The sequence below is a fragment of the Anguilla rostrata genome, chromosome 6 (genome assembly GCF_018555375.3).
Source record: "Anguilla rostrata isolate EN2019 chromosome 6, ASM1855537v3, whole genome shotgun sequence".
Taxonomy (NCBI): domain Eukaryota; kingdom Metazoa; phylum Chordata; class Actinopteri; order Anguilliformes; family Anguillidae; genus Anguilla; species Anguilla rostrata.
Genome location: NC_057938.1, coordinates 40,713,236 through 40,740,049, shown reverse-complemented (window position 1 = coordinate 40,740,049; position 26,814 = coordinate 40,713,236). Strand labels below are relative to the sequence as shown.

Below are 26,814 nucleotides of genomic sequence, written 5' to 3'. Positions count from 1 at the left end.
GTGTGTCAATATAACAGTAGTATAAACAGCTTTTACGATATTGAAAACCATCAAAACTTTAATTGGCTCTTACTAGTTTTGTGACACAATATATGTTAATTTAGCAATTATATATTACAAAAGTGGAGAACGTTAGAGTTAAAATGAATATAAATATATATATTCATTTTAACTCTGATGTTCTCCACTTTTGTAAGTTAATCTGGGTAAGAGTATCTTCTAAATCTAAATGGTTGTCACATAATGTAATAGTTGGAGATACTGGAAGGTGTATTTTCATTACTAATTACCAAAGCAAATGTTGCTTCCATCTGCTGCCATTTATTGAGTTAGCACAATTAGCATGCAGCCCATAAAAGTTGAACCATGCCTTCGAGCAAATACAATGATTTGACAAGGCAAAGCATCTCAATATAATCTTTCAAGTCACAATGCTAAATCTTGTGGTGCTGAAGAAATCCCCCTTACACCAAATGCAGGAAAGAACACTATATTTCAGCTTAATGTTATTGAGTTGGTACTAATTTACCATGGGCTTCCTTTCTGATGTAGTCATCGTATTTTGTTATATACTAGAATAATGCTTATAATATACAACAAAATTAAGAGAGTTAAGGATTGTTTCAAAACGGTGATGTTTTCCCTTGCTAAGATCTTTCATTCACCTGTACTGAAACACAGTGCAATAGCCTAATACACTTGACATTCTACACGGACTGTATTTTTAATCTGATGACAAGGTCAGTCTAATTACACATGGACGTAAATGTTGTTTTAGATATGTAGTTGATGCACTACGCATTTATAGGAAATCAAGGTTGAATGTTAATACTAGTATTATGAAAACAAGTTCATTAATATTTTTCACATTCCAAAAATGCAGGTCTGTCAGTGAGTGGTAAATCATGATTTGGACTTCGGAAATGTATGCATCAAAGTTTACAAACTATCAGGTGATTTTGTAGCGTCACCATATTACCGTGAAGTGTCTATTTTCTAGACAGCATGAACTCAGCTAGCTGCTGCTTTAATGTTTCATATGGCCATATGGGAGATGTGTTCATTAACATAAAGCTGGAGTTGACAATGTCTCTAAGTAATGTTCGCTGTAAAAACACGCTGTTAAAAATCTAAGAGTAGTGAAGAGGATGGTCCAGTGTGAAGCGAGTCTGTTAATAGTCTCTTGAGGAGACAAAGCATGGCGCTGACTATTTAACTCTTCGCTGTCCCCTAACAGGATGATGAAGTGGTGCTGCAGTGTGTCGCCAGCATCCAGAAGGAGAACCGTAAGTTCTGCCTGTCAGCTGAGGGACTCGGCAATCGATTGTGCTTCCTGGAGCCCACCTCAGAAGCGAAGGTAAGAAAATTCTAGAAGAGTTTGCTCTTCACTGGAGAGGGGCAGGTTGAATGTCTGACCCAGAGCTGTGGGTGTGGCTTGGGTTTACAGCTCAATTTAGACTGGCAAAGAGCAGTTTCTCTCCACCTGTTCTTGTGTTGAACTCTCTGCCATCTGAGAAAAAAGTTTCTTGGATAAACAAGAAAAAGATTTCTTTTAAATGTTGCTCTTGCCATTTATATCCATACACTAACATTCATACAGATTTCCAGATAATTGTCTCATACTGTGCATACTACTCAATAGGTGTTTTGTGTTTTGTTTTATATAAATGTCATTGTAAAACAGTTCTTATTTGGCTTCAGAATCTTATATACAATGTACAGTGCAGTACATTCCCCTACAGAGTTATTGCCAAAGTTTTTGACATTTTCTGTTCTGTGCATGCTTATTAATTGAGGATTACTCAAATTCTATAAGGAAATAACTATTAAAAAGCTTGCCTGTTTCTTTAGGAAGTTGAGTGTTGCCTTGAAGGTCAGCTCCTCTAATTAACTGCTGGGATATTAGAACAGGAGTTAATTGCTGTTGGCTAAATGTAGAAGTATGTAACTGTTGAATCTCGTTAAGTGCAATTGTAGGGGAGAGATTTAAAAGTAATGAGTGTTTTCTCATTATGTACTGCAATATGTAGAATTCTCACTGTCTTGTTGTTGAAACCTGTCTTTTCATGACAAGGAGGTGCTAAACGTGAAGAGAAACGGGGTAATGACCTGAATGAATAGACCTTTTGCCTTTTATTGTAAAAAAAAATGCCATTTGGTTATTCGTCCCTGCTTGGCTCAGCCCAAACCTGAAGTAAAACACAAGCCAGGCCATTGGGTCATGGTGGATTCAAGGTGGATAGCCGGGTCTGAAATGTCAGCTTGAAAACAGTCACTCACATGGCTTCACTCACATGGATGTCATTCAAACTCACTCACATGGATGTCATTCAGAAACCAAGATGTGAAAAACATGTGGCCACATACCATGTGACATGGGTTGATTTCTCCTGTGAGACTTACCACGGTGGCATCATTCGTTTTTTAAAGTGGTGCGGAAAGCAGGGGTGCGCCCTCCCCTGTGTGCTGTCTGCAGGGCTTTCTGGGAGTTAACAGGTGTTGACAGATCCTTTGGCTCAGAATGCTCCTGGCTCTATGCCTCCCAGTGAGGTCCAACATCAGAGAAATTTTTAAGGCCTTTCCATTGGTGATATGGGAAAGTAGAACTCGGTAGAGTTGTCTGGTCAGTTTATAGCATTTATAAATCAACACTACTGATATTAGGGCTACTCACTCTGTGCTGGTATCTGTTTCAATTAATAATATTGAGCAATTGTAGTCTTTGAACACACAATGGCAGGAATTCTCCCACTTCCATCATATAAATGATCATACACTGTAATCATATAAATTATAATGCAGTCACATTTTCGATGTAGATGACTAAAATATTTTAAGAAAACAGCAGATGTAATTCACTCCAGAAAATAAAAGGCACTGAGGCCTACTTGTCAGCATATCACCGCTTGGCACGTTCAAGGATGGTGTGGACGGTATGAGGGATACTGGGGAGATCACCCAGCCTACTGTGGCTATTCCATAATCCATCTCGAACTGCCAGTTGACCTTATTGACACCCCAACCCCCCACCCCCACCCCCGCCATCTCTAGGGAGATTACATCCACCAGTAATTTGTAGCATTCCCATCGAGCACTCATCACAGTGCTCCCCCACTGGTAATAAAATAAGCTGTCAGCAGACAAGTGGCCATAAAGCTGTCTCCTGGTTGTCGTAGCCACTCTGGGGGAGGACCAAAACTCACTGCTGTACCATACTCACCCCGACCAACACTCACTGCCCTACCATACTCACCCTGACCAAAACTCACTGCCCTACCATACTCACCCCGACCAACACTCACTGCCCTACCATACTCACCCCGACCAACACTCACTGCCCTACCATACTCGCCCTGACCAAAACTCACTGCCCTACCATACTCACACCGACCAACACTCACTGCCCTACCATACTCACCCCGACCAACACTCACTGCCCTACCATACTCGCCCTGACCAAAACTCACTGCCCTACCATACTCACCCTGACCCACTCACTGCCCTACCATACTCACCCCGACCAACACTCACTGCCCTACCATACTCACCCTGACCCACTCACACTCACACTGCCATACTCACCATGACCCACTCACACTACCATACTCACCCTGACCCACTCACACTCACACTGCCATACTCACCCTGACCCACTCACACTGCCATACTCACCCTGACCCACTCACCCTCAGACTGCCATACTCACCCTGACCCACTCACACTCACACTGCCATACTCACCCTGACCCACTCACCCTCAGACTGCCATACTCACCCTGACCCACTCACTCTCACACTGCCATACTCACCCTGACCCACTCACTCTCACACTGCCATACTAACCCTTACCCACTCACACTTACACTGCCATACTCACCCTGATCCACTCACACTGCATTGTTCACCTTGGCCAGCTCCCTATCTGACCAAGTATTGTTATATATTCAATATGTTTACATTGATCATCGGTGTCATTTTAGTTATAAAAACAAAATTGTTTATTCTTTTTTATTTATAATTGTTTTCACTAGAGAACATTTGAAAGGGTCAAGTGGCATTGGTACATATGCATGTCATGCAGACTGGAGTTGTCTTTTGAGTTTGCCTGGAGTTTTTGTATTGTGTGAATTCTCACACTAATGGCTGTCTGTTAGGAAGACATACAGTATAAGTGCATTGTCGATTGGCACTGGGGCTCTGACCACACTATAATCAATACAATTATATGATTTACAACAATATTATAAATAGTGTAATGAATAATTGCTAATAACTTGTTAATTTAAGGAGAGTATGGAAATTTGGGTAAATCTAGTTGATTCTTGCCTGATACCGCTTTGCAGATGTGTTTAGCACCTAATAGTTTTGACTGTGTTGTTGTTATTGCTGTTGAAATTACAGAATATATTTGGACTGCACTGTAGCTAACATGCAGCTTTGACTGTATTGTAGTTGCTGCTGTTGAAATAGTCACCCTGCAGGTTTCACAGAGTCTCATATGGAAAAGCTGACATTTGTGGCAATGCCCTCAGTTCTGCGGGAGGTCATTTTCTTCTGCAGTCAAATGTCACTGGCCCAGGTTGGTTTGTAGTATTTGCTGTAAACATCACAACAAGCTGAATTCCCTTTTCCTTTACACAAAATCAACCCTTTTTTTCCAAACATCCTGACTTCCAGAGCATTCACATATAAAAGAACAGTGCATAATGCAAAGTAGTTTATGATATACTATAAAAACAGTTTAATTACTACCTAAAAGGTAACTATAATACTATACTGAGCATTTAATGGTTGTTTTCCAGTGAATCATGACTCGTTACTTGTAGATGAGCCGCAGAGTATCAGTCAGACTTTGCAGTTTCGGGGGGAAACAAAAATAACCTTCAGCATGCGACTGTACTATTTGGTGTGACATGGGGGATGGGCTGTACAATGCCTGAACCTCTAAGGATGAAATCACATCTGTTGCCTCTCTGCTCTTTTTCTCTCCCTGCTCCCTGCAGTATGTACCTCCGGACCTGTGCATCTGTAACTTTGTGCTGGAGCAGTCCCTCTCTGTCCGGGCCCTACAAGAGATGCTGGCAAGCACGGGGTACAACAGCGAGGGGGTGAGTAGTATTGGGGTCACCTCCACCAAATCAACAGTTCTAAACACCTGCCCAGCAGCAACCAACAGGCAAGACCTGATTTGTGTCTTTTCGGTAAATGCTTTTGCAAAAGCCTTTGCAACTTGAGGTGTCTGAGAGAAGACGTTGTATCTGGATACTTGTGGTGGCCATTTTAGCTGTCCTGTCCACTGCTGACGAGAAACACAGCTGCTGGAACTTAAGGTCCCCTACAGTAACCGATAGGGGCACATTCCTGCTCTTTCAAACAAGCCAACAGGCAGAGAACTGAGATAGGACCAACTGAACTGCACTCCAAAGTCTCACACAGTGTAGAGAAATGAAATTAATATAACACTGTTGTCAAATGGGTTTACTAAGTGCATACGATGCACATTTTTATGGTAAAATAAGGTTAAACAATAATGCCTCGCAATAAATATCCCACTGCTTGTCATAAAAGGCTGAAGAATGAACCATAAAGAATGTGAATTTAATCCACAACAGTACTGTAAAAACTTGATTTTGTCTTTATTTTCCTTGGTTATAAATATTTCTTATTAGCTAACATATTATAAAAATGCTTTTCTAAGCACATAAGTTAGAGTTCTTTTTCTAAAATAACATATCACTTGCAGCTACTGTAAATCATAAGGACAGGCCATGCATTGTCTTAATTATTCCTTCCTTTCTTGAGTGCTCGGGCCTCCAATGTTTTACGCACATTATTTACATCCCATAGCTCCATTGACAAGCTTGTAAAGATATTGTTTCGATTGTAGCGCAGGTTGGCATGTTTACTGCTTGCGGTGAATGCGCAGGCTGTAGAGAACCTTTGACATCACTGCTATAGTACTTTAATCACTTACAACAGAACATTGATTAGAAGTGATTACCTTTCATTGAATACTGTATGGTTGCATGTGGTGTTTTTCTTTAAAAAAAATCATTATTTTTGTTTAAATCAGTAAGGAAAGGGCTGGGTGAAGCCTGTTGTTAAGTTAAAACCAATCTGGCTTTGTATTCTAGCTTTGGAAAAATTGATAGACATTTCACGTAATTTAATTTCTTGCTGTAACCAATATCAGCACTTGCTGGTGTTCGTCTTCATCTGTATACCTTTGCCCTGTAAGAACGGAAAGAGCTTTCTATTAGGATTTATTTTTTGTAGCAGTGAGACTGCAGGCCATATTCATGAAACCACTCTGAGTATGAGTGCTGATTTAGAAGCTGTCTTCCCTGGTGCATAGCCTAACCTTATCTAGACAAAACTGAACCCAGATCAGCACTCCCACTTTAAAATCCTTTAAATGGATATGGGCCTGGGCGTTGAAACATTGAAAGCTTGGTCAGCTTGTGACTGTAGAGCCGTCTTATTGCTGCAACATCCTCTGTGATTTGAGCTTGGAAGGATGCGTGCTAGTTCATGGCCCGCGCCAAAACATGTGCAGCCAGCCAGCTGGTGGTTATTTTCGCTCTCCAGCCCACTCGCTCAGCTGCGCGATCATCGTCGCGGCTGGGGTTGTCGTACGACGTGGCTGGAAATACCCTGTCAACCTGAACAACGTTGTGGAAGCTTTCCTGCGGCCCCGGATGGAACTCTGCGCGATCTTCCTTCAGGGCCTCACTTCCTGTTATCATTCAAGATCGTTATTCTGCATGTCGAGGGACTCATCCCCAGATCCTCCTTAGGAACATTATCTGACCAGGAGAGAAGCCTGTAACGTGATAACGTTGCAGGAACCAATAGCAGTGTCACTAGAGCGCCTTGTGGTTCCTCTTTTATTCCCTCGTTTTCTCCTTACCCTTTAGTTTCAGACCTTTTCAAATTTCAAGGGTGTAGTGTGGAGGGAGGGACACGCTTCAGAACCTGCTTTGAATCCAATATCAACATACTGCTGCTGAGCTGAGCTGGACCTCTGCCACGGCTGTCGACCAAGAGATAATAGGATCTCCCTCTAGAGCTAGAACAGATTGCAGTACTGCAGTCTCATTATGTTTTCCTTTGTTCCATGGATCACAGTCTTAAATCTGCCTGCTTTTTTTTTAAAAGTTGAAAATTCAGCATTAGGGAGACATTTGAGAGATCTCACAGAGAAGCCCTGACTGAAATGAAGGCAGAGGGAAGGCCTTTTCATGGAGCAGTATTACATTTTTGGCTGACTGCATGACGAAAGGTCATGGTTTTGCATGTCATCTATCAGTGCGTCAGCAGACTTGAATTATGTCACACCGTGTATCTCAGGAGCAGCTGAGTATAAGATATTTTTTCTTTCTTTTGATCAAACAATTTTTAGCGCAGTGGCAGCCTAAGCTGTAGAGTGGCTGAGAGGTCAGTTTTATGTTCAATATAGGACCCCTGTTCTGCCACTGAAGTTACATCTATTTAACAATAAACATGTAAAACAGCTGAATGTAGTTGAGGAGTGGGATGTGTTTGTTGGTTGATACATCCTAAAAGGAATGCATCAGCTTTTCAGCTTTTCGTTGACTTCATTCTTTTCTTTTTCATTCATACAACTCCTCCTCTGCAGCTCCTCTCCCTCAATTAGAAAATGAACAGCACGTCTGGTGTTGACCTGACGCTGCCTAAAGCCCTAGCCACCATCTCCTAGCTATGGACATTCAGAAATTATATATATATTGCCTGATGATAGATGCATTGTTAAGTTGAGTATTTACAATTTTTGCATTTTAATACAATCTTTTTGCTATTTTTCTTGTTTTAATGCCTTCTAGAGGTTCATAAAGAAGGTAAGTACTCATATACAATCAAGAGTGGGAAGCCTAACAACACTGCTAAACCAAAATGTATTTAACCGGCATTTCACTCAACTGTGTATTTTACTTTGCTGAATGATTTCACAATTATTGTTAAGATATTAATTAAGATATTGTCAATCACTGAACTTAAAATTTTCCCCTCTGTTCATGACTGAATGTATTTACTCACCTGTGGCACTAATGGGAGTGTAACCGGAAATCCTTCTAAGCCAGTGTGGGTGTCGGCTTTTGTTTTGTTAGGCTTTTGTAACACACCTGATTCTACTATTCAAGGTGCTTAGCCAAGACTCTAATGGCTGATTAGTAGAATCAGGTGTGTTACTGGTTTCTTGGTTGAAACAGCCGACACCCACACTGGCCCTTCCTGGATAAGATTGGGGACCCCTTGCTCTAAAACATGAAAGCACCTAATCAAGAAAAATTAACATCTTGTTAAAATTATGGGATTGCAATTGTGGTTGGAGTGAAAATCAGCATACACAGGGACCCCCAGGACCGAGTTTGAGAACCACTTCTCTAAGCAGCCAAGACATTATGCAGTAATAGATGCCTCGAACATTGAGGGTCTCTAACGTGATGGCCCCTGTTGCCGTGGCCGCAGCCAGAGTGACACGACGCGGCCCGCACTCTCGGTGGAATTCTAACATCAGCACGGTGCCTCCGCAGGCGGCGCAGGGGGGCGGACACCGGACACTGCTGTACGGTCACGCCATCCTCCTACGGCATTCTTTCAGCGGAATGGTGAGCGCGCGCGACAGCCATTAATCCTGACCAGGACCGATGCTATCGCTGTCCTGCCACTGCCTTAATGACTATCACGGATGCTGAACATTACACAGTACCATACCACTTCAAGGCTTTCCACCTCTGTGTTGTAAACTGTGTTTCTCACTACTTCAGAAGTACCTCAGTCAAAATATGTGTTTACAACAGGACATTTTGGATTATAGTGTGTCCAGCACAGTAGTCAATAACCACCAGCTAGTAAAAAGAAATATTCAGAAACTGCATTGAGTTGACATATTTTGGCGAATCATATGCTAATAATTGCTGTAAGGATTCATGCTCTCACAGGCTATAAATGTTACATTTGTTACATTTTTTAATTATGTCACTTGTGTTTGGCAGTACCTGACCTGTTTGAAGACATCACGGTCCTTGACAGACAAGCTGTCCTTTGATGTAGGACTGCAGGAGGATTCCACAGGTAATACACAGCCACATAGTTTATCATCTTTCCTTCTGTCTGGTCTGATCAGCAGTGTTGCATGGTATTTACGCATGGCAGTATGCACACCTGTCTGTGTGATGTCACATCTGCATAGGTGAGGCCTGTTGGTGGACCATTCAGCCCGCCTCTAAGCAAAGGTCAGAGGGAGAGAAGGTACGCATTGGGGATGACGTCATCCTGGTCAGCGTGTCTTCTGAGAGGTACCTGGTGAGTAGGCTGAACCTCCTGCAGGCTTAGAACACAGGCAGTACTAAATAAACCAGCACATTCCCTGCACCGTTATCACAGCGGAGACATAGCTCATTGTGAAACAGAGCCCGTCCTTTCTTGTTTTGCTCAGAGGGCATTTGATTTGCTCCCAACTAATTTTCTAACGCGCTGTGGAATTCACCGTCCTGACTTCAGGGAGATAATGGAAATAGTTTTCTGAAAACTAATAAAACTGTGCTGTGAAAAGTAATTGTCCCCTTCCTGATTTGCTCCATTAATGCGCATTTGTCTCACTGAATGGTTTTAGGTGTTTAGACTAAGTGTAATATCAGACAAAGGGAAACGGAGTAGACACAAAACATTTTTTAAATTATCATTTCATTCATTTAATGAAAAAAAGTTATCAAACACCCATTTCACCCATGTGAAAAAATAATTGTTCCCTTAGTTACTCAATCAACCAATTAACCAAATTCAATTGGTAATTAGAACACAGCCAGGCTTGTTTTCAGCCAAGCCTGTTTAATCTAAACCTCACTCATACTATACCTTACCAGCAGAGTGAAGTAGTGACCACAAAGTTTCTACAAGCACACTAGGCTATGATCAAAGGAAATTGATCATAGCGTAGAGAAAAAATGTAGTTGAAATATATCAGTCTGGAAATGGTTACAAAGCCATCTCTAAGGCTCTGGGACTCCACCGAACCACAATGGAGAACACTTGAATTCAACAGTGGTGAATCTTCCCAGGAGTGGCCTGCCTGCCAAAATTTCTCTAAAAATAAAAAGACTCATCCAGGAAGTCACAAAATAATCCAGAAGAACATTCAATGTAAGGATTTGCTTCCAAAGGTCCTGGATGACTTTCCTTTATTGAAGGATCCATGAATTCTGCTCTGAACCAGACAATTCTTAAGGAGAATGTCCAGTCATCTGTCCATAAGCTGAAGCTGAAACCCAACTGGGTTACACAGAAAGACAATGGTCCAAAACACAAAAGCAAGTCCACTTTTAAATGGCTGAAAAGAAATACATTTTAAGTTTTGGAGTGGCTTAATGATTAATGCCCATTAGAGATGGTGTGGCAGGACCTGAAACTCGCAGTTCATGCTTGAAAACCTACCAATGTGTCTCAATTAAATCAATTCTGCAAAAAAAGAGTGGGCTAAAATTCCTTCACAGTGATGTGAAAAACTGATATCAAATTATAGGAAGCTTTCAGTTGCAGTTATCGCTGCTAAAGGTGGTGCAACCAGTATTTAATTTTAAGGGAACAATTAGTTTTCACATTACTTTTTTCATTGAAACCATTCAGTGTGACAAATATACAATAAAAGAGGAAGGTGGTAAATACTTTTTCACGACACTGTAAGCGCTTGAGAATAAAGGCGGTACACAAAGTACAGCTCCGTAACACAGACTATATTTTACACCATTACAGGGACTTAACACCTACCTCTGGCTAGCATTCAGGCTTGTTAAAGGTCTAATTGGCCTGCTCAGCGGCAGTAATACTATAAGACTAAAGGGCTATCTTAACAAGTACAGCAATGAGCTAAATTGGTGATTGTAAGTACCAAGGATAGTCTGTCTTTGTATTTGAGTGCATGTAAATGATTTTTAATATCCTCTGAGAATGATAATGCCATGTTTACCATGGGAAAGGATGTTCGTAGTAACAAGTAAGCTGTTATATTTAATAAATAAGTCTAGCTACTTATCCTAAAATTAATTTTAGTATTTTAAAAAACCAAACAATAATTCTTGACTAATAAAATCTATAGAAAATATATATTTATATTTTTAAAGTATTATTTATATAGGTTTTGTTAAAAACACAAAATTACCTTAGTCTGTGTAAATTATACATGCCATAAACCATTCATATTAGTATTATAAAGATTATTTACATACTGTCTTCTGCACTGCACTTGCACATAGCTTATTTTAAACTTAAACTAAATGAATGGCTTTCACCTGGTTTTTTGTATAATATTTGCCCTGGTCATTTCATCTAGTATACGTTCCAGCAAAAAAATGTTTTATTAAGACAAATACCTGACTCGCAATTTCACAATCAGCCAATAGCACATCTGCAGGATATTCCCGTTCCTATTCAAAAGACCCAAAAGATCAAATCCTTCTCATTGAACTTAGGTTGTACATTCACACATGCACTATGCATAGGGAAAACAGTCCAAAAACATTTTAAGATATCCTGTAAACGTGGTGCATATTTTTTTGACCTGTTTCATGCTATCCTGTGAAACGTATACTATGTTATGTTACTACCTGCATTGTTTGTTGCAAAGAGCCCAAGTAAACAATTTTTTTTTTTAAATCACAGTCAGTCACACAGTACAGGTGCTGTTGAGCTCCCAGGACCAAGGAAAGGAGAGTCACTGTATGAATTCTTTACACTTGTGCTGTCACAACGATTAAAGACACGGAAGAACAAATTCTGTAAATGAATGTAACTCTTTAGCCAGGATAGTTTCCATCAGGCTGAGAAAAAACTATTGAGTACCGTTTCTAGCATTAAGCTTGTGCGTTAACACGTTTGCTCCAAAAGGAAGACATAATGGACTTAATTAGTAATTGTATCGATGAGGATATTCACAGAATAGCTCAACAATTAATAAAACATGATACTGCTGTGTCACTGTAATGTGTGTACTGACCAATGTTGCCTGCTAACAAGGGAAAATAAAACAATGTTTTTTTCTTCCTCTTTTAGCACCTGTCCATGTCCAATGGAAGCATCCAGGTGGACGCCTCTTTCATGCAGACACTGTGGAACGTCCAGCCCACCTGTTCAGGCAGCAATGTGGCCGTGGGCAAGTATACCGCTAATTTAATCCACAGCTGTTCCAGCTGGCCACGGTATGCACAGGATTAGCTATGATAATGCTCTAATAAAGTGATTACACAATACAACTACATACTTCTAATAGTAAACACCTTGACTCTGCTATAAATCAAAACATTAATCAACAAAGTCGGTATATTTGACATAGAGGACTTCAAGATGTAATATTGTTTTCAGTGGATTATTGTGGTGTCATTTTTTGGAGCGTGACATCATGTGGGTTTATACTGGTCACTTGTATTATTCATAGAAACCCTTTGTCATGCATGCTATTTATTAAAAGTTAGATTATCCTTTCCTCCAATAGGGTTCTTGCTTGGTGGTCATGTGATGCGTCTGTTTCATGGACACGACGAAAGCCTCACCATCCCAGGGTCAGGCCAGAGTGAAGAGGAGCAGAGGTGAGCTGCTATCACACTTTTCACTTCCTCTTCTGAAAGTGCTGAATCAGACCATTTTGGAAATTATCTTCTTATTTTATGGATATTATATTTCCTATCACAAACATCATTAGGTAGCTAAAATGTATTTACATTAAAAGACAGACTGAGACTGCCAGAGCAATGTGTCCATTGGCATGTTTATAATGCATTACAATTAGTTTCTTAGCTCAGCTCAGTGGGATTAATGAGGGGATAAAGCAGGCTTCATGGAGCACAAAGCATTCGAGGTTGTTGCTTCTTCAGTGATTTGCATATTATAGATACATCATAGTGGTGGAATTTTGAGCAGTTCATTTCTGGCAATCACCGATTGGGTATCAATAGGGTAAAGCACAGCTTCACTGTGCAGTTCACCAGCTGACTTTGCAGCCATACATCTAAGGCAGTGGTCTCCAACCCTGGTCCTGGAGAGCTACAGGGTCTGCTGGTTTTCATAGTGACTCTGCACTTCATGAATCAATTAGAGCAGTTGATTACACAGTTGACTCAACTCGCCTGTCTTGAGTCTCAATTGGGTGCTGATTTTAAGGTGAAAACAAAAACCAGCAGACCCTGTAGCTCTCCAGGACCAGGGTTGGAGACCACTGATCTAAGAGACTGTACACGAGGAGTTAATAGTTCGCAAGGAATACCCTGGCCCAACCCTCGCTCTCTTAGCGTCATCTGTGCTCCGTCCTGAGGGGCTGCTGGCCACAGTAACCACATCATGCGCTGGATTCTGTTTTTAGCAGGTGGTTTTTTTTGCCACTCAGAGCAATGATTAATAGCAATTAATTGTTACTTGGCAGCTTATGCTTTTTTTAGCTGTCTCCTTGAAATCTAACGGAGTAAGGTCATGACTGAGGCCATTACTTACAGGCCCCTCCTGCTACCAAAGACAAGGGGACCTTTCAATCTTCAGGGTCCCACATTTACCTTCAAGTCTGAGAGCCTGCTTACAGATCCGGAATGTGGATCTCAAATTAAGTTTAGGTGCAGGTTGTGAATTCCACAGTCTCGACCCCAAATGCCATATCCCAAGAGCATTTAACAAGGAAAGTCACAGTTTGTGTGATTGGTTTTCTGATTTGAACCAGTACAGAGCCAACCCCTGCTCACCTTTCCCTCTGATTTGTAATTTCTCTTGTAGCACAATAACATACACTTCTCCCAACAAGTGGCACTACTGCCACCCATAGATAATCGTAAATATGGAAGCTGTAGAAATTTTTATAGCTTCTAAACAGGTTCAGTACAGTGTTTATTAAATCTCTTCATGGTGGGCTGTGCAGTGCTTTTGTTTATAAACTAAAACAAAAACTAAAATATCAAGCCTGGAATTAAAATTGCACTTTGTTTTACCTTGCTAACTTGCATAACTAACAAAGGAAAATAAAATCACAGTTTTTTGTTTTGTTTTGTTTGTGAGAAGAACATTTACAAGCTTGATAGCTAGTTAGCTGAACTAAGCTGGCTAAGTAAGAAAAGTCAAGCTAAGAACAAATTTATTTATTGCCATGTTGCTAGAATGCAGGATATGTGAGATGCTTGCCAGATATTGTTTCACACACACACATAAAACAGACACACATGCACATTGGAACCCATCAAGTTAACTATCTTTTGTATGTTTTGTTGTAAGTTTTGAACCTTATTGGCTCAAACAGATCAGGCAAATCATATACATTTGAATCACTGTCTCCTATGGCTGCTCTGCTTACAGAAGTAAATGACAATTGTTTTTGTACCAAAGTACACTGCCAGAATTTGAGCAGACATGTCACATTAATGTTACTTCAGTATCAGACTGTAAGGTCATGAGTCTGCCAGCTGAGGATTTGACTTCTATAGATGATATTTTATTATACATGTGGCACATATTCTATGTATGGTAAGGCCTTAAAAAATATTTGAACCCATCAAGAAATAGCAATTGAGAAATATTTTTGTTTTTCAGAATTAATTTTTTTAGAGAAAGTTGAAATTGTTGTATTCATTGCTTCAAACTGCTTTCTTTCTTTTTGTGTCTGTATCGCTCCCTTTAGAGTTGTGAACTATGAGACTGGTAAAGGAGGTGGAAAGGCCAGGTCTTTATGGAGGCTGGAGCCGCTCCGGATCTGGTGAGCTTCCCTCATACAACTGTCCTTTCCCAGCACACCAGAGCCCTTCCTTCTCCCCTCCTCTTTATAAGATATGATTAACAAAACATCTCAAAATCAGGCTTCACTCAACTGTCACAACATGTACAGGATAATTACAATCACAGAAACTTGAAAAAAGTATATCTAGACTTTCACAGAAAGTCATGTTCATTGCAGCTAACTCACAGAAACATGAAGGATTTGTTGTATAACAAATATAAATATAATCTGCCGTTATAATAACTTTGCATTCTGGCAGATGCAAAAATAAGGCACTGCATATTTATTGCAGGCGGATGATAGATTGATACTCACTGATATGCCATAGTTTGATGTAGGAGGTAGCTATGTGTGACACTGCAGTTTTGGGTAGATGGAGTGGGTGGGATGCTGGAGTATCAGACTGACGGTTTGAAGGGGCTGCTGTCTTCGTCCTCTGCAGCTGGAGCGGGAGCCACATTCGCTGGGGGCAGCCATTCCGGCTCCGCCACCTCTCCACGGGTCACTACCTGGCTCTGACAGAGGACCAGGGCCTAGTGCTGCAGGACCGGGAGAAATCAGACACAACCTCCACATCGTTCTGCTTCAGACCCTCCAAGGTTACACCCAGCTCAGCTCTGGAACATGCTGCCACCACAGTTCTAATAGTCGTAATATATTAGTTGCTAATATTACAGTCGTTCATGAATCTTAGTTACCATGATTAATTTTATGGCAGTTCACTGATATAATATGTTGTTTCCTTTTCTTACCTCTCCTCCATTGTCATTTGTTTTGCCTTGCATATCTTTTTCACAACTTTTTGAGATCGATGTCCCCCGAGCACATGCTATTTAGTGTAATTAAAAGGCAGGGGATGTTATAGACTGTGACCGAAGAACTTTAATTTTAGTCACACTAACTTTTGGGGGAAACTCCATATTGATTCAATCTTTGTTTTTCCCTCCCCCACAGGAAAAGATTGAGTCCAGTCCAAAGCGTGATATCGAAGGCATGGGGGTGGCTGAGATTAAGTATGGAGACTCGATCTGCTTTGTCATGCACGTGGCCACAGGGCTGTGGCTGTCCTACCAGGCGCCTGATGTTAAATCCTCCCGGCTGGGGCCTCTCAAAAGAAGGGTGAGGGTTTTTTGTGGAAGATGTGTTGTAATAAGAAATAGCAAATATTCATATATATGTAATGAATATGTCTGTGACCTCAAATGGTAGCTGAAATCTGCTTCACTCGCCTGCACATAAATTTGAATATTTTTTTCTTTTAATCGGTTTAGATTAAACGCCTCTAGGCCATTGCATGCCAGCTCAACCACAAATGAAACAGTAATCTAGTTTTTTCCTCAATTTCAGCCCAGCTCTAGACTCTGTCACATACAGTATGAATGACCTACAATGACACCATAGCTATATGAATGGGCATAAGTGTGATCTTCTCATTTCCTAGACGATTAGACACATTACAATGATAATGGGAAAGGGGTGAGATGATTAGACAGGGAGCTTTAAAGTGATACCGGGGACAGGGGTGCGCTGATTAGACCGAGAGGATTAGATTGGTACGTGGCAGAACTCCACCATGGACAGAATTGCACTCATATCTGGGACAGGGTCCAGATCTGACTGGTTGGCCTTCCGTTTCATGAGGTCAGAAGAAGAAAATATCAAACTACACTCCCTTGATGCTGATTAATCTAGTGACCACATGACTGGTTGTGCAGACCTCATCCAGGTGTAGTTTCTAGTAGTTTTCTGTAAATACAGAGCAGCAATGCCGGTGTATCTGTTGCGCAGGCCTGTCTCCATTTGGAGGGCCACATGGATGACGGACTGACGCTGCAGCGATGCCAGCACGAGGAGTCCCGGGCCGCCCGCATCATCCGCAACACCACCAGGCTCTTCAGCCAGTTCATCAGGTGGGACCGCCAGCCATCCAACAGGACAGGCATGCAAACCACACATTTACTACTTAAACAATTCCCAGCATAATCACCAGCAGGACAGACTCAGAAGACTATTCATTCACTGCACACTTATTGTGTTCTGATTCAGCCATTTTAGACAATATCTGGCAGGACTGTAGTCACTGCCTGAAACACATACTGTAATCAGCATCAGATAGGTGCATACCAATCAATCAATCAAATTTTATTTATATAGCGTATTTTACAACAGTTGTCACAATACGCTTTACAGACAGCCCTAGCCTAAACCCCCACAGGAGCAAGCCTAAGGCAACAGTGGCAAGGAAAACCTCCTGTGTGCAGATGGGGAGAAACCTTGAAGGAACCGGCATGGGGAAACCCATCCTCCTTGGTCGGCTCCAGGGTGCCAACTGCTGACCAGCATGTAACCAGTTTAGCAGAAGATAGAACAGTGAGTGGCTCAGATGATGGGTGGGGCCAGGTGGCGGTGATGGGGAACAGCAGGTGGCGGCAGATGTGGGCAGGGTGGAGGCAATGACGAAGGAGGGGCTGGACCGCAGAGGTGGGGGAGACCAGACGACTCTCGAAGCACTCTCGAGGGTTGGGGCAAGAGCCCCTCCGGCAGCGTGGGGAAGAGGGTGGAAACAGCAGTTAAGGGATTTAAACTACATAACCAGATGATCTCTATCTCTCTCTCTCTCTCTCTCTCTTTCTCTCTGCCTCTCTCTTGCTTTCATTTGACATTATTTTGCAAGGGGTGTGCTAAGTTTGGACCGGCTATGGACTCTCAACTATACGCCGGGTGCCCAGAGGCTAGGAGACGTGGCCAATGAGCGATATGATCATTTATCTTTCCCTCCCTTAGAGATCTGGACAGTCTGAGTGATGAGAGCCCTCCTCCAGTGGCCCTGCCATTTGATGAGGTCCTGCAGACGCTGAACGATCTCATCACCTATTTCCAGCTGCCTGATGCAGACCTGGAGCATGAGGAGAAACAGAGCCGACTGCGCTCGCTGATAAAGCGCCAGGACCTCTTCAAAGAGGAAGTGAGCTCAAACATGCCCATAAAAGCTCAGATTGCCTTCTTTAAACCACCTCTCTAGCTAGGTCTTGAAATCAAACACATCTGTTAAACTGTATACATTACAGAGCGTGCTGACATCAGCTAAGCTATGCATAGCTAGTTAGCATTAGCTGATCTTTATACATATGTATCTAACAGTATTAATAGCAGTATTTCTGATTCTATAGTCTTTGACTATAACATTATTTCTAATTCTAATGGAATATTCATTGCTTATTTGAACGTGCCTCTGATACAAAGGCATGCCAGACACATAGCATACATATTAGTTTAATAATGTACTGCACTGATTATTGAAGTGTGGTTACATGGGAAACTAAAGACGAATACTTAAGCAAAGCTATGGAAAATCACATTGGTGGGAGTGCTTTTATTGATCTACTGTAGTTCTGCTGCATGAACTGGCTCACATATTCAATTGGCTTTTTTATTCATGCAATTCAGCTAGTGCTAGCTGACTACTTAATAAAAACACGTTGAAACAATCAAAATGCCAACAGATAATACTGCATATGTTCCTCCACATATGTTCTTATGTTTTGTTATAGTTACGTAAAATAGAATATGGTTATGTATAATAATAATCATCATCATCACCATCATCATAAGGCAGTTTTCATACTGTTTGAATCATACAGTACGTGTCTGTGCAGCATTAGGATGCTGATCTGCAGCGGCTGTGTTTCAGGGGATGCTGACTCTGCTGTCAAACTGCATCGACCGCCTGAACGTGTACAACAGCGCGGCGCACTTTGGGGAGCACGCCGGCGAGGAGGCGAGGGGAGCGTGGAAGGACATCCTCAACCTGCTCTACGAGCTGCTCGGTGAGGAGGCACGCCCGCTTACCGTATCCTTGGTAACCTGCCGGGTAAGACGTGCATCTATCGTCTCCGTGGTAACCTGCCGCATGCCCTGCTGGGTAAGTGGTGGCCCGATGACAGGTGCAGCACTGCTGCTATTTAAGCACCCCACCTCGCTGTGACCCGCTGTCAGCCAGGCCCGTGTGATGGAGTGCTGGGCCACTCTCAGGCACATTTGAGAGGCATTAGCATAGCCTCTCTCGGTCTTCTTAGGCAAATATTTCTCTCCTGCTTAGTGCTGCTGTCATTCCGGGTGCTAAGCAAACCCTTCTGGTCCACTCGCTAATCCTTAAATTGTATGAAGGAACAGACCCATATATCTAACCCTGAAACTCAGCTCTTCAAATGCAAGAGAGGTCAGCTGATACCCCAGTAATCCAAACACAATTTGTGGAATAGGGATGGGTGTGAAATCTTAGGGTGTATTTACACTTCCAAGACTGTGAACAATTAGATTTCCTCAGATGTCCAGGTTTCCCGTTTACCATTCAGATCATTATGAGTCTCTAGCCATGCTTGCTGCTGTTATTTACACTGTTTCTTCAGGCTTATTTCTATTCTAAGGCCTTGTTTACTTTCACATCAGTGGTGACCTGGTCACCACTCTCTGAGGCTTAGTGAAACCTGTGGTATTGTCCTGTGTACCCAGCAAAGCCAGTATCCCTCTCAAGGCTGGAAGACACATCTCTTGAAATTAAAAAAAGTGTGTATGTGTGCTTATCTCACAGTACAAGAGTGAGGAATCTGGTTAATCAGGTACCTACAGTCTGTCTTTACCAGCTGTACTGCATTGGTATTAAGAATAAGTGGAAACAGCTCTTGGCTGTGGTAATGGGAATGCACCAAAACTGCACCGTGGTAGCGGTTGGTGAATTTCTAGACCGCCCTTTGCATTCCTCTTATTTTTGCTGCTGTCTTGTAGCTGCCTTGATCCGTGGGAACAGGAACAACTGCACTGAGTTCTCCCACAACCTGGACTGGCTGGTCAGCAAGCTGGAGAGACTTGAGTCATCCTCAGGTAACAATGAGTGTAATATCAGTATATAAACTTCAACCACCTTCCAGGGAATGTAATGCAGTGTAACATTGGTGTAACAGTACTGGTTTTACAGTTTAAGGGTCAGTTTTCCACTGGGGTTAAATAGATGAATGTCTAATTGCTTGATTAGTGCAAGTATGTTAATATATTGTGGATTTGTTGTTGCTGAAATAAATTGTGTTTATTTTACTCAAAAACGAGTGGTATAATTTTAGGTAAATTAGGTCTGTCGTCCAGAAATTTCAAAAATAAATGTAAAACTTCTGGTAATAAAGTTAGTTATAAGGTATAACACAACATTAGGTGATAATTATGCGTTATGATTGCTTTATGAGCAGTTAAAACGAACCACCAGGATTAGGATGGAAACAATGGAAACTTGGCACAAACACAACCTGACAGTTAAACAATGCTGCACTTATTAAATCTGTGCATTTGTTGTTATTAAAATGATAAAATTATTTCTCTGCAGGGATTCTTGAGGTTCTCCACTGCATCTTGATTGAAAGCCCAGAGGCGCTGAACATCATCCAGAAAGGACACATTAAATCCATTATTTCCCTGCTGTACAAACATGGACGCAACTACAAGGTGAGTCTGGTCAGCTTTAAACATCCATGACTGCCATCAAAGAAGCAATTTTAATATTGATAGCTGAGAAAATGTCATGTTATCTCTTTTGTGGGGAAGGATCATGACTTTATGGATATCAATGAGCCTGATGGACCATTGGTTCTCAAAGAGGTCACCACTGTGCCTGCAGCATGAGACACATGAGTTCACAGGATGCTAATGATGCACATTCCTCCACAGCTGAAGTTGTCTGTCAGACTGAGAAGTAATTTCCTTACAACTGCTTGCCTGAAGAACAATTGCTTGCCCTTACTTTAGCTAACACAAGTGGAATTTAAATGCACCCCTGACCATTTACATTCCAGCCCTTCAGCACTTCTGCGTATCTTGCTCTGTATGCCAAAAAGTTTTGTTCTTAGATACGGTATCTAATAATGGGCTTGGTGTACGTGCAGTGCCTACGGTTGTAAGCTGTTTGCACTACTACCTAATGTCGAGATGCGAGGCTTCTCTGTTGAGATTGTCGGTGAGAACAGATGGTCATTTAACGCCTTCTTCATACCACAAACTAGTTTATTGCCCACAGGAATTTTTATAGCCTTTTATATCGTCTTTGTGGTGATTTAAAAGGGGACAAACAAAGTTTATAACCGAAAGCAAGTACACAGCCTCACGCATTACTCCACTCTTCACTACAGCGCACTCTGACTACAGACGTTACTAGTGTGTTTCCACTTAATATACAGAGGCGGGTAATTACATTACATTGCATTACAGGCATTTACACAACTTTTACATAGTAAAATAATGTGGGTAATGTGTCCTTTGTCATAAAACAATGTCAAACAAATTACTGTATGTAGGCTGCTATACACCAATAGGCATCAGATTATTACACGACCTATAAGACCAGGACATAGGAGTGTGTCAGTCTCCTCCATCTAGAATAATGTCCTCCACTCTGCAAACTGAGATTTTGCTGTGTACACTATCGCCGTCTGTTAGGTTTCTCAAAACAAGATGAAAACCGACTATATGAAGAAATGATACATTTTTCCATTTTCACTGCTCAGTCTCCCTCATATGTGTTTGATTTAATTTATTCTTGAATTTGTGTTGGGTGGCTGCAAGGCTGATTTATGTGAGAGCAGTAACATTAATGGGAGTGGTGTTCTCCTCTCTACTGTTTACTGTGTTGCAGATTCTGGATGTGCTCTGTTCCCTGTGTGTTTGCAATGGTGTGGCCGTGAGAGCCAATCAGAACCTCATCTGTGATCACCTGCTCCCCAAAAGAGATCTGCTTCTCCAGACGCGATTGGTTAATGATGTCCAAAGGTAACAAGCCAGCCTCTTACAGAGTTTCAGTGCTAAAGAGACAATGGAATAACACTAAGACAATATTTTAATGGGTGGTTGTACCTCACAGTCTGACAGTGCCAGAACCAACTGTGGCAGCCCTTGTAACGTTGCCAAGGGTGGGAGAGTTCATTAGATGTGGTTGTCATCTCATGACACAAGAACGACTCCCGTGGGAAATTGGGGGCCTGCTCATTTACATTTATTTGGCATATGTACAATAAGTGCATAATGAAGGTCATTGGAACAACTTCAAACACAGGTCTGATAAGGTTCAATACTCATTATGTAACAGTTATTCATAGCCATGAACGCATTAAGTCCAGTTCACACAGTAAGCATAGACTTGGTCAGAAATTTATGGCAAGTCTAAACTAGGAGGCATGACAACGAGCTACAACATCAAGATAACGATACAAGTGAAATATAAGTGCTGGATGGAGGTACAAGTGTAACATGAAAGCGCTACAGGAACAAATTAAAAGGATACAAATGATAAGAGCGGGCAATGACTGAGGCATAGGCTGGCAGGCTTGCAAGGAGGTACTGGCAGTAATCACCATAGCTTGGACAAGTAGCTGGGTGGAGTACATGGTGAGGTATGGTCAAATCCTCCTGATGTTGTACAGGAGGAATTTGAAGAACCATGATGTTGCCTTGATGTGCTCATTGAGGTCCTGGTGATCCAGGACCACCCCCAGGCTCTTTATAGAGTGAGAGGCAGTTACTGTGGTGCCATCGACAGCAATTGAGAGCTCTTGTAATAGGGAGATCTTGTAAGGGATGAACAGGAACTCGGTCTTGTTGAGGTTGAGCTTCAGGTGATGCCTGGCCATCCATGTTGAGATGTCAGCCAGGCGGGCATATATTCTCTCAGTCATCTGTATGGCAGAGGGAGGGAAAGAGAAGAAGAGTTGTGTACCATCAGCATAACAGTGATAAGGGAAGCCATGTGAATCAATGACTGAATGATTGCTCTTTGCTTGCATTAGCTTCACAAGAACTGTGCTCCTCTAACACAATTACTGTTCGGTTGAGCCTGCAGAGTAAAAATCAGTGGCAACTAGCAGAATGTCAATTAAGGGAGCAGCAATGAAATGGGCCTATTTATACACTGGGCTACATTAGGCTTTCCAAACTAAAACTTTGTTTAAAAAAATATTGGCTGAAAAGGAAATGAGTGCTATTTATTCAGTTATATTGAGTATTCTGTATGAGTTTGTATGAGTGTGCATGTGTGTGTGTGTGCATGGGGGGGAAGGTTACATTTATACAGTCTTTTACATCTGATCATTACTGTAGGATTGTTTTGCAGTTGAAATGCTGATGATTTGGTTGTGTGATTTACTCTTTATTTCTCCTCCACAGCATCAGGCCCAATATTTTCCTGGGTGTCTGTGAGGGCTCAGCCCAGTATAAGAGGTGGTACTTTGAGCTGATGGTCGATCAGGTGGACCACTTTGTGACCAGCGAGCCTTCCCACTTGCGTGTGGGCTGGGCCTCCACCAAAGGGTATGCCCCTTACCCGGGAGCTGGCGAGGGCTGGGGGGGCAACGGTGTGGGCGATGACCTCTATTCCTATGGCTTTGATGGACTTCATCTCTGGTCAGGTGAGCAAGAGTGAACAATGGTCTTCAATGAAATTTGCCAAGTCAAACAAAATCAAAAGCGAAAACAAATATTATCTGTTTTTGATTAGAGTTCATTCCTGAATAAAAGTATGTATTGCAGAGAGAACAGAATTTGTGACAAAAGACCAAATCACTCCTTGACACTAGGAAAAGGCAGTTGAGATTAATATTTCGCAGGCTGGCCTCAGGGGAAAAATATGAATGTACTGTACGGTTGTCAGCATTAGCAGCATGTGTTCCCTGTTGGGCTGTTAGCATTAGCAGTGTGTTCCCTGTAGGTCTGTTAGCATTAGCAGTGAGTTGCCTGTAGAGCCCACAGCATTAGCTCTAGCAATGTATGTTCCCTGTAGGGCTGTTAGCATTAGCTGTGTGTTCCCTCTAGGGCTTTTATCATTTGCTGCTTGTGTTCCCCATAGGCCTGTTAGCATTTGCAGTGTGTTCTTGGAATGGCTGTTAGCATTAGCAGTGTGTGTTCCCTGTAGGGTTGTTAGCATTAGCAGCGTGTGTTCTCTGTAAGGCTGTTAGCATTAGCAGCGTGTGTTCCCTGTAGGGTTGTTAGCATTAGCAGCCTGTGTTCTTTGCAGGACGTGTCCCTCGGACGGTGGCCTCGATTAACCAGCACCTGCTGACCTGTGAGGACGTGGTGAGCTGCTGCCTGGACCTGGGTGCCCCCAGCATCTCCTTCCGTATTAATGGGCAGCCCGTGCAGGGCATGTTTGAGAATTTCAACACTGATGGCTCCTTCTTCCCCGTTGTCAGCTTCTCTGCCGGCATTAAGTATGTACCCTCGCACCTACACACACACACACACACACACACACACACACATTGTGTGCATTCTGACAGTTAACCGGCACATTGTCTTTGTGTCATTTTGTGCATAATTCATGGCGTTATAACATCAGGGCAACTGCAGTGCATAGTGCTTCCTTAAGTATATCAGCCATGGTCATCAGAGGTTTTCCTAACTATGGTTAATGCATGCAGCCTAAGTCATATTGCACAGTAAATGTGTGGCAGAAGTGGTTACAGACTATGTGAAAGACTGATCTGGCAGTGTAAATATATTGTTCTATTTGTTGCAGTTGCACATCCTCAGCTTTCATAAATAGAATGGCCTCTGTAGAATGTGTCTCTCAGTAACAGATTCCCTTGCTCTTCGGTCTGTAAGCTATTTGTCACACATGGGTCTCCCATTCAGGCTCATAGTAGGTGGTACAGTACATGCGATAATTTATCGGGCCTTCCTCCAGGGTGCGTTTTCTGCTTGGCGGTCGTCACGGAGACTTCAAGTTTCTGCCACCTGCCGGCTATGCTCCATGCTATGAGGCCCTGCTGCCCAAGGAGAGAATGCGGTTGGAGCCGGTGAAGGAGTACAAGCGAGACCTGGATGGAGTGAGAGATCTGCTGGGCACCACTGAGCTGCTGTCCCAGGCCTCCTTCATCCCCACGCCTGTGGAGACTAGCCACGTATGCAAATGTTCAATATGACATGCTGTAACTATTGTAATCAATTCCCAAACACGTCCGATTTCAACTTCCTGATCTCACCAAATGCCTACTTCCTGGTCTCATCAAAAGCCACTTCCTGTTCGTTTTCTCAGATTGTCATGCCTCCACACCTGGAGAACGTGCGGGATAAACTAGCAGAGAACATCCATGAGCTCTGGGGTATGAACAAAATTGAACTGGGTTGGTCGTACGGAAAGGTAGGTGAACCATATCATACTGAATGCTGCAATGCACATGCAGCATAATCGAAAACTGCAATTTCATGCTTCAACAGTCCACGGCAGTAGGTTGCTGTCATCCTGACTAGACCAGCTTAGACACTATACATCTTCAAATTCAATGTGGCCTTAAAATCATTTCCTTCTGACATCCTGATATCGGGTCAAATCCTGATATGCGAAGTCGTCTTGTTGTTTAGTATGTTGTGACCAGTTGTTCAAACTGAAAGGAACATTACATATTTCAAGTGTGTTATTTTCATGCTACAAATGAAATTATAAATGCCTGTGCAACCTGCATGTTTTCACTGACATGTTTACCGTTACGTAAAAAATGTAGTTTGCAGGCTGAACTCGTATTCCTGACAGCCTATTTCTCAAACAAGTGGTTGGGGGGTTGTGGTGATAATGAACAACCAAGATATTTACAGTGCAGTAAATACAATTTTAGCACCACCCTGACACTAACTATTCCTGCTGTAGGGCAGCAGCTCCCTGTCAAAAAAAAACAATTATAATTTTATCAAAAGCCTAGTTTTTAACTTGTGATTTAGCTTTAAACATATATTTGTTGTACATATTCATTCTTTACTAATCCCTTACTGTGAGACATCTCTTTCATGTAGGTTCCATCTCAGTACCATCAAAAGTATGTCTGCATTTTGAGTTGTGAAAGCCATTGTGCAACTTGATTTGAATGTTAAACACTCACTGAAATGGTGGGCAAGACTGATTACATTATCCAACACAGTGGGTGTTAATTTCAAGCCCTGTCTGCTCTTTAATCAAGAGCAATGATGTCTCAGTAATATTGCATTAAACAGTGTCCTCTCAAGTTTTTTGTTCTAACTGCAGCCATCTGATTTATCTGTGAGAGGAGCGAAAGCTTTGAGCTAACCATCTGTATGCATGTCCTAGGTGAGAGATGACAACAAGAGGCAGCACCCCTGCCTTGTGGATTTCTCCAAGCTGCCTGATACAGAAAGGAATTATAACTCACAGATGTCAACAGAAACTTTAAAGTAAGTGCTTGAGCTCTGAGCAGCTCAGTGTTGCAGTTTTCATTACAATGTATGGTAACATTCCTCCAACTGACTCATGTCAGTGAGCCCAGCTTATGAATTGATTTAGATAAGAATTTATGAGAAGTGACAGCTGCCATCATGTGCCTTGGGGGAGAGCTCCTCCTTGTCTTTGTTCTCCCAAATCAATAGAGGAGCATCATACATTAAACCATAATCAGGTTTAGCATCCAAGATTGAATAAGATGTGTTTAATTTGTAGATGTCCTCCAAAAGATGATGGCGCAGTACATTATAATTTCCCTCACTTTACCCTCAACTTCAGCCAGAGCTCACAGTCACAGCTCAACCTCTGACTCCATCATTTCCATCTTCCAGGACGTTGCTGGCATTGGGGGGCCATATTGTGCAGGTCAACGTCAATGCAGAAGAAGAGCTGAAAAAAATTAAACTCCCCAAGAAGTAAGTCCAGCTCTAAACACTGAATGTTACCCATCAGTCTCACAGTCAGGAAACATTTTCGTGCCATGGGATTTTATGCGTATTGCAGCTTTTATATTATCAAGCTGTCATTATTACATGCGCGTAATGTTTTACTGGATAATGAGGTTTTTAATATTTCATTTTGCCTGAAGCTACGTGATGTCAAATGGTTATAAACCTGCACCGCTGGAACTCTCTGATGTCAAACTGACTCCAGGTCAGGAGGTTCTGGTTGATAAACTCGCTGAGAACGCCCACAACGTTTGGGCCAAAGACAGAATTAAACAAGGATGGACCTATGGCATTCTACAGGTAAACATTTAGTTTGTGTGTCTGCCGACCAGCTCCTTCTCT

At 42.1% G+C, this 26,814-nt stretch overlaps 1 protein-coding gene across 4 annotated transcripts in view; it reads left to right on the top strand.

Annotated features, from left to right (window-relative positions):
- LOC135257178 (ryanodine receptor 3-like) overlaps positions 1-26,814 on the top strand; it is an 86,431-nt gene that overhangs the window by 12,204 nt on the left and 47,413 nt on the right. For all 4 annotated transcript variants that reach the window (XM_064339660.1, XM_064339659.1, XM_064339662.1 and 1 more), the window contains exons 2-24: positions 1,238-1,357; positions 5,003-5,107; positions 8,555-8,629; positions 9,017-9,095; positions 9,214-9,326; positions 12,069-12,168; positions 12,508-12,601; positions 14,668-14,742; positions 15,206-15,362; positions 15,718-15,882; positions 16,552-16,673; positions 17,548-17,728; positions 18,455-18,590; positions 19,549-19,644; positions 20,138-20,256; positions 21,440-21,573; positions 22,963-23,204; positions 23,810-24,002; positions 24,479-24,695; positions 24,830-24,934; positions 25,874-25,977; positions 26,356-26,439; positions 26,613-26,772. In XM_064339660.1, coding sequence (XP_064195730.1) covers positions 1,238-1,357; positions 5,003-5,107; positions 8,555-8,629; positions 9,017-9,095; positions 9,214-9,326; positions 12,069-12,168; positions 12,508-12,601; positions 14,668-14,742; positions 15,206-15,362; positions 15,718-15,882; positions 16,552-16,673; positions 17,548-17,728; positions 18,455-18,590; positions 19,549-19,644; positions 20,138-20,256; positions 21,440-21,573; positions 22,963-23,204; positions 23,810-24,002; positions 24,479-24,695; positions 24,830-24,934; positions 25,874-25,977; positions 26,356-26,439; positions 26,613-26,772 — 2,976 coding nt within the window. The remainder of the gene's footprint in view (positions 1-1,237; positions 1,358-5,002; positions 5,108-8,554; positions 8,630-9,016; positions 9,096-9,213; positions 9,327-12,068; positions 12,169-12,507; positions 12,602-14,667; positions 14,743-15,205; positions 15,363-15,717; positions 15,883-16,551; positions 16,674-17,547; positions 17,729-18,454; positions 18,591-19,548; positions 19,645-20,137; positions 20,257-21,439; positions 21,574-22,962; positions 23,205-23,809; positions 24,003-24,478; positions 24,696-24,829; positions 24,935-25,873; positions 25,978-26,355; positions 26,440-26,612; positions 26,773-26,814) is intronic.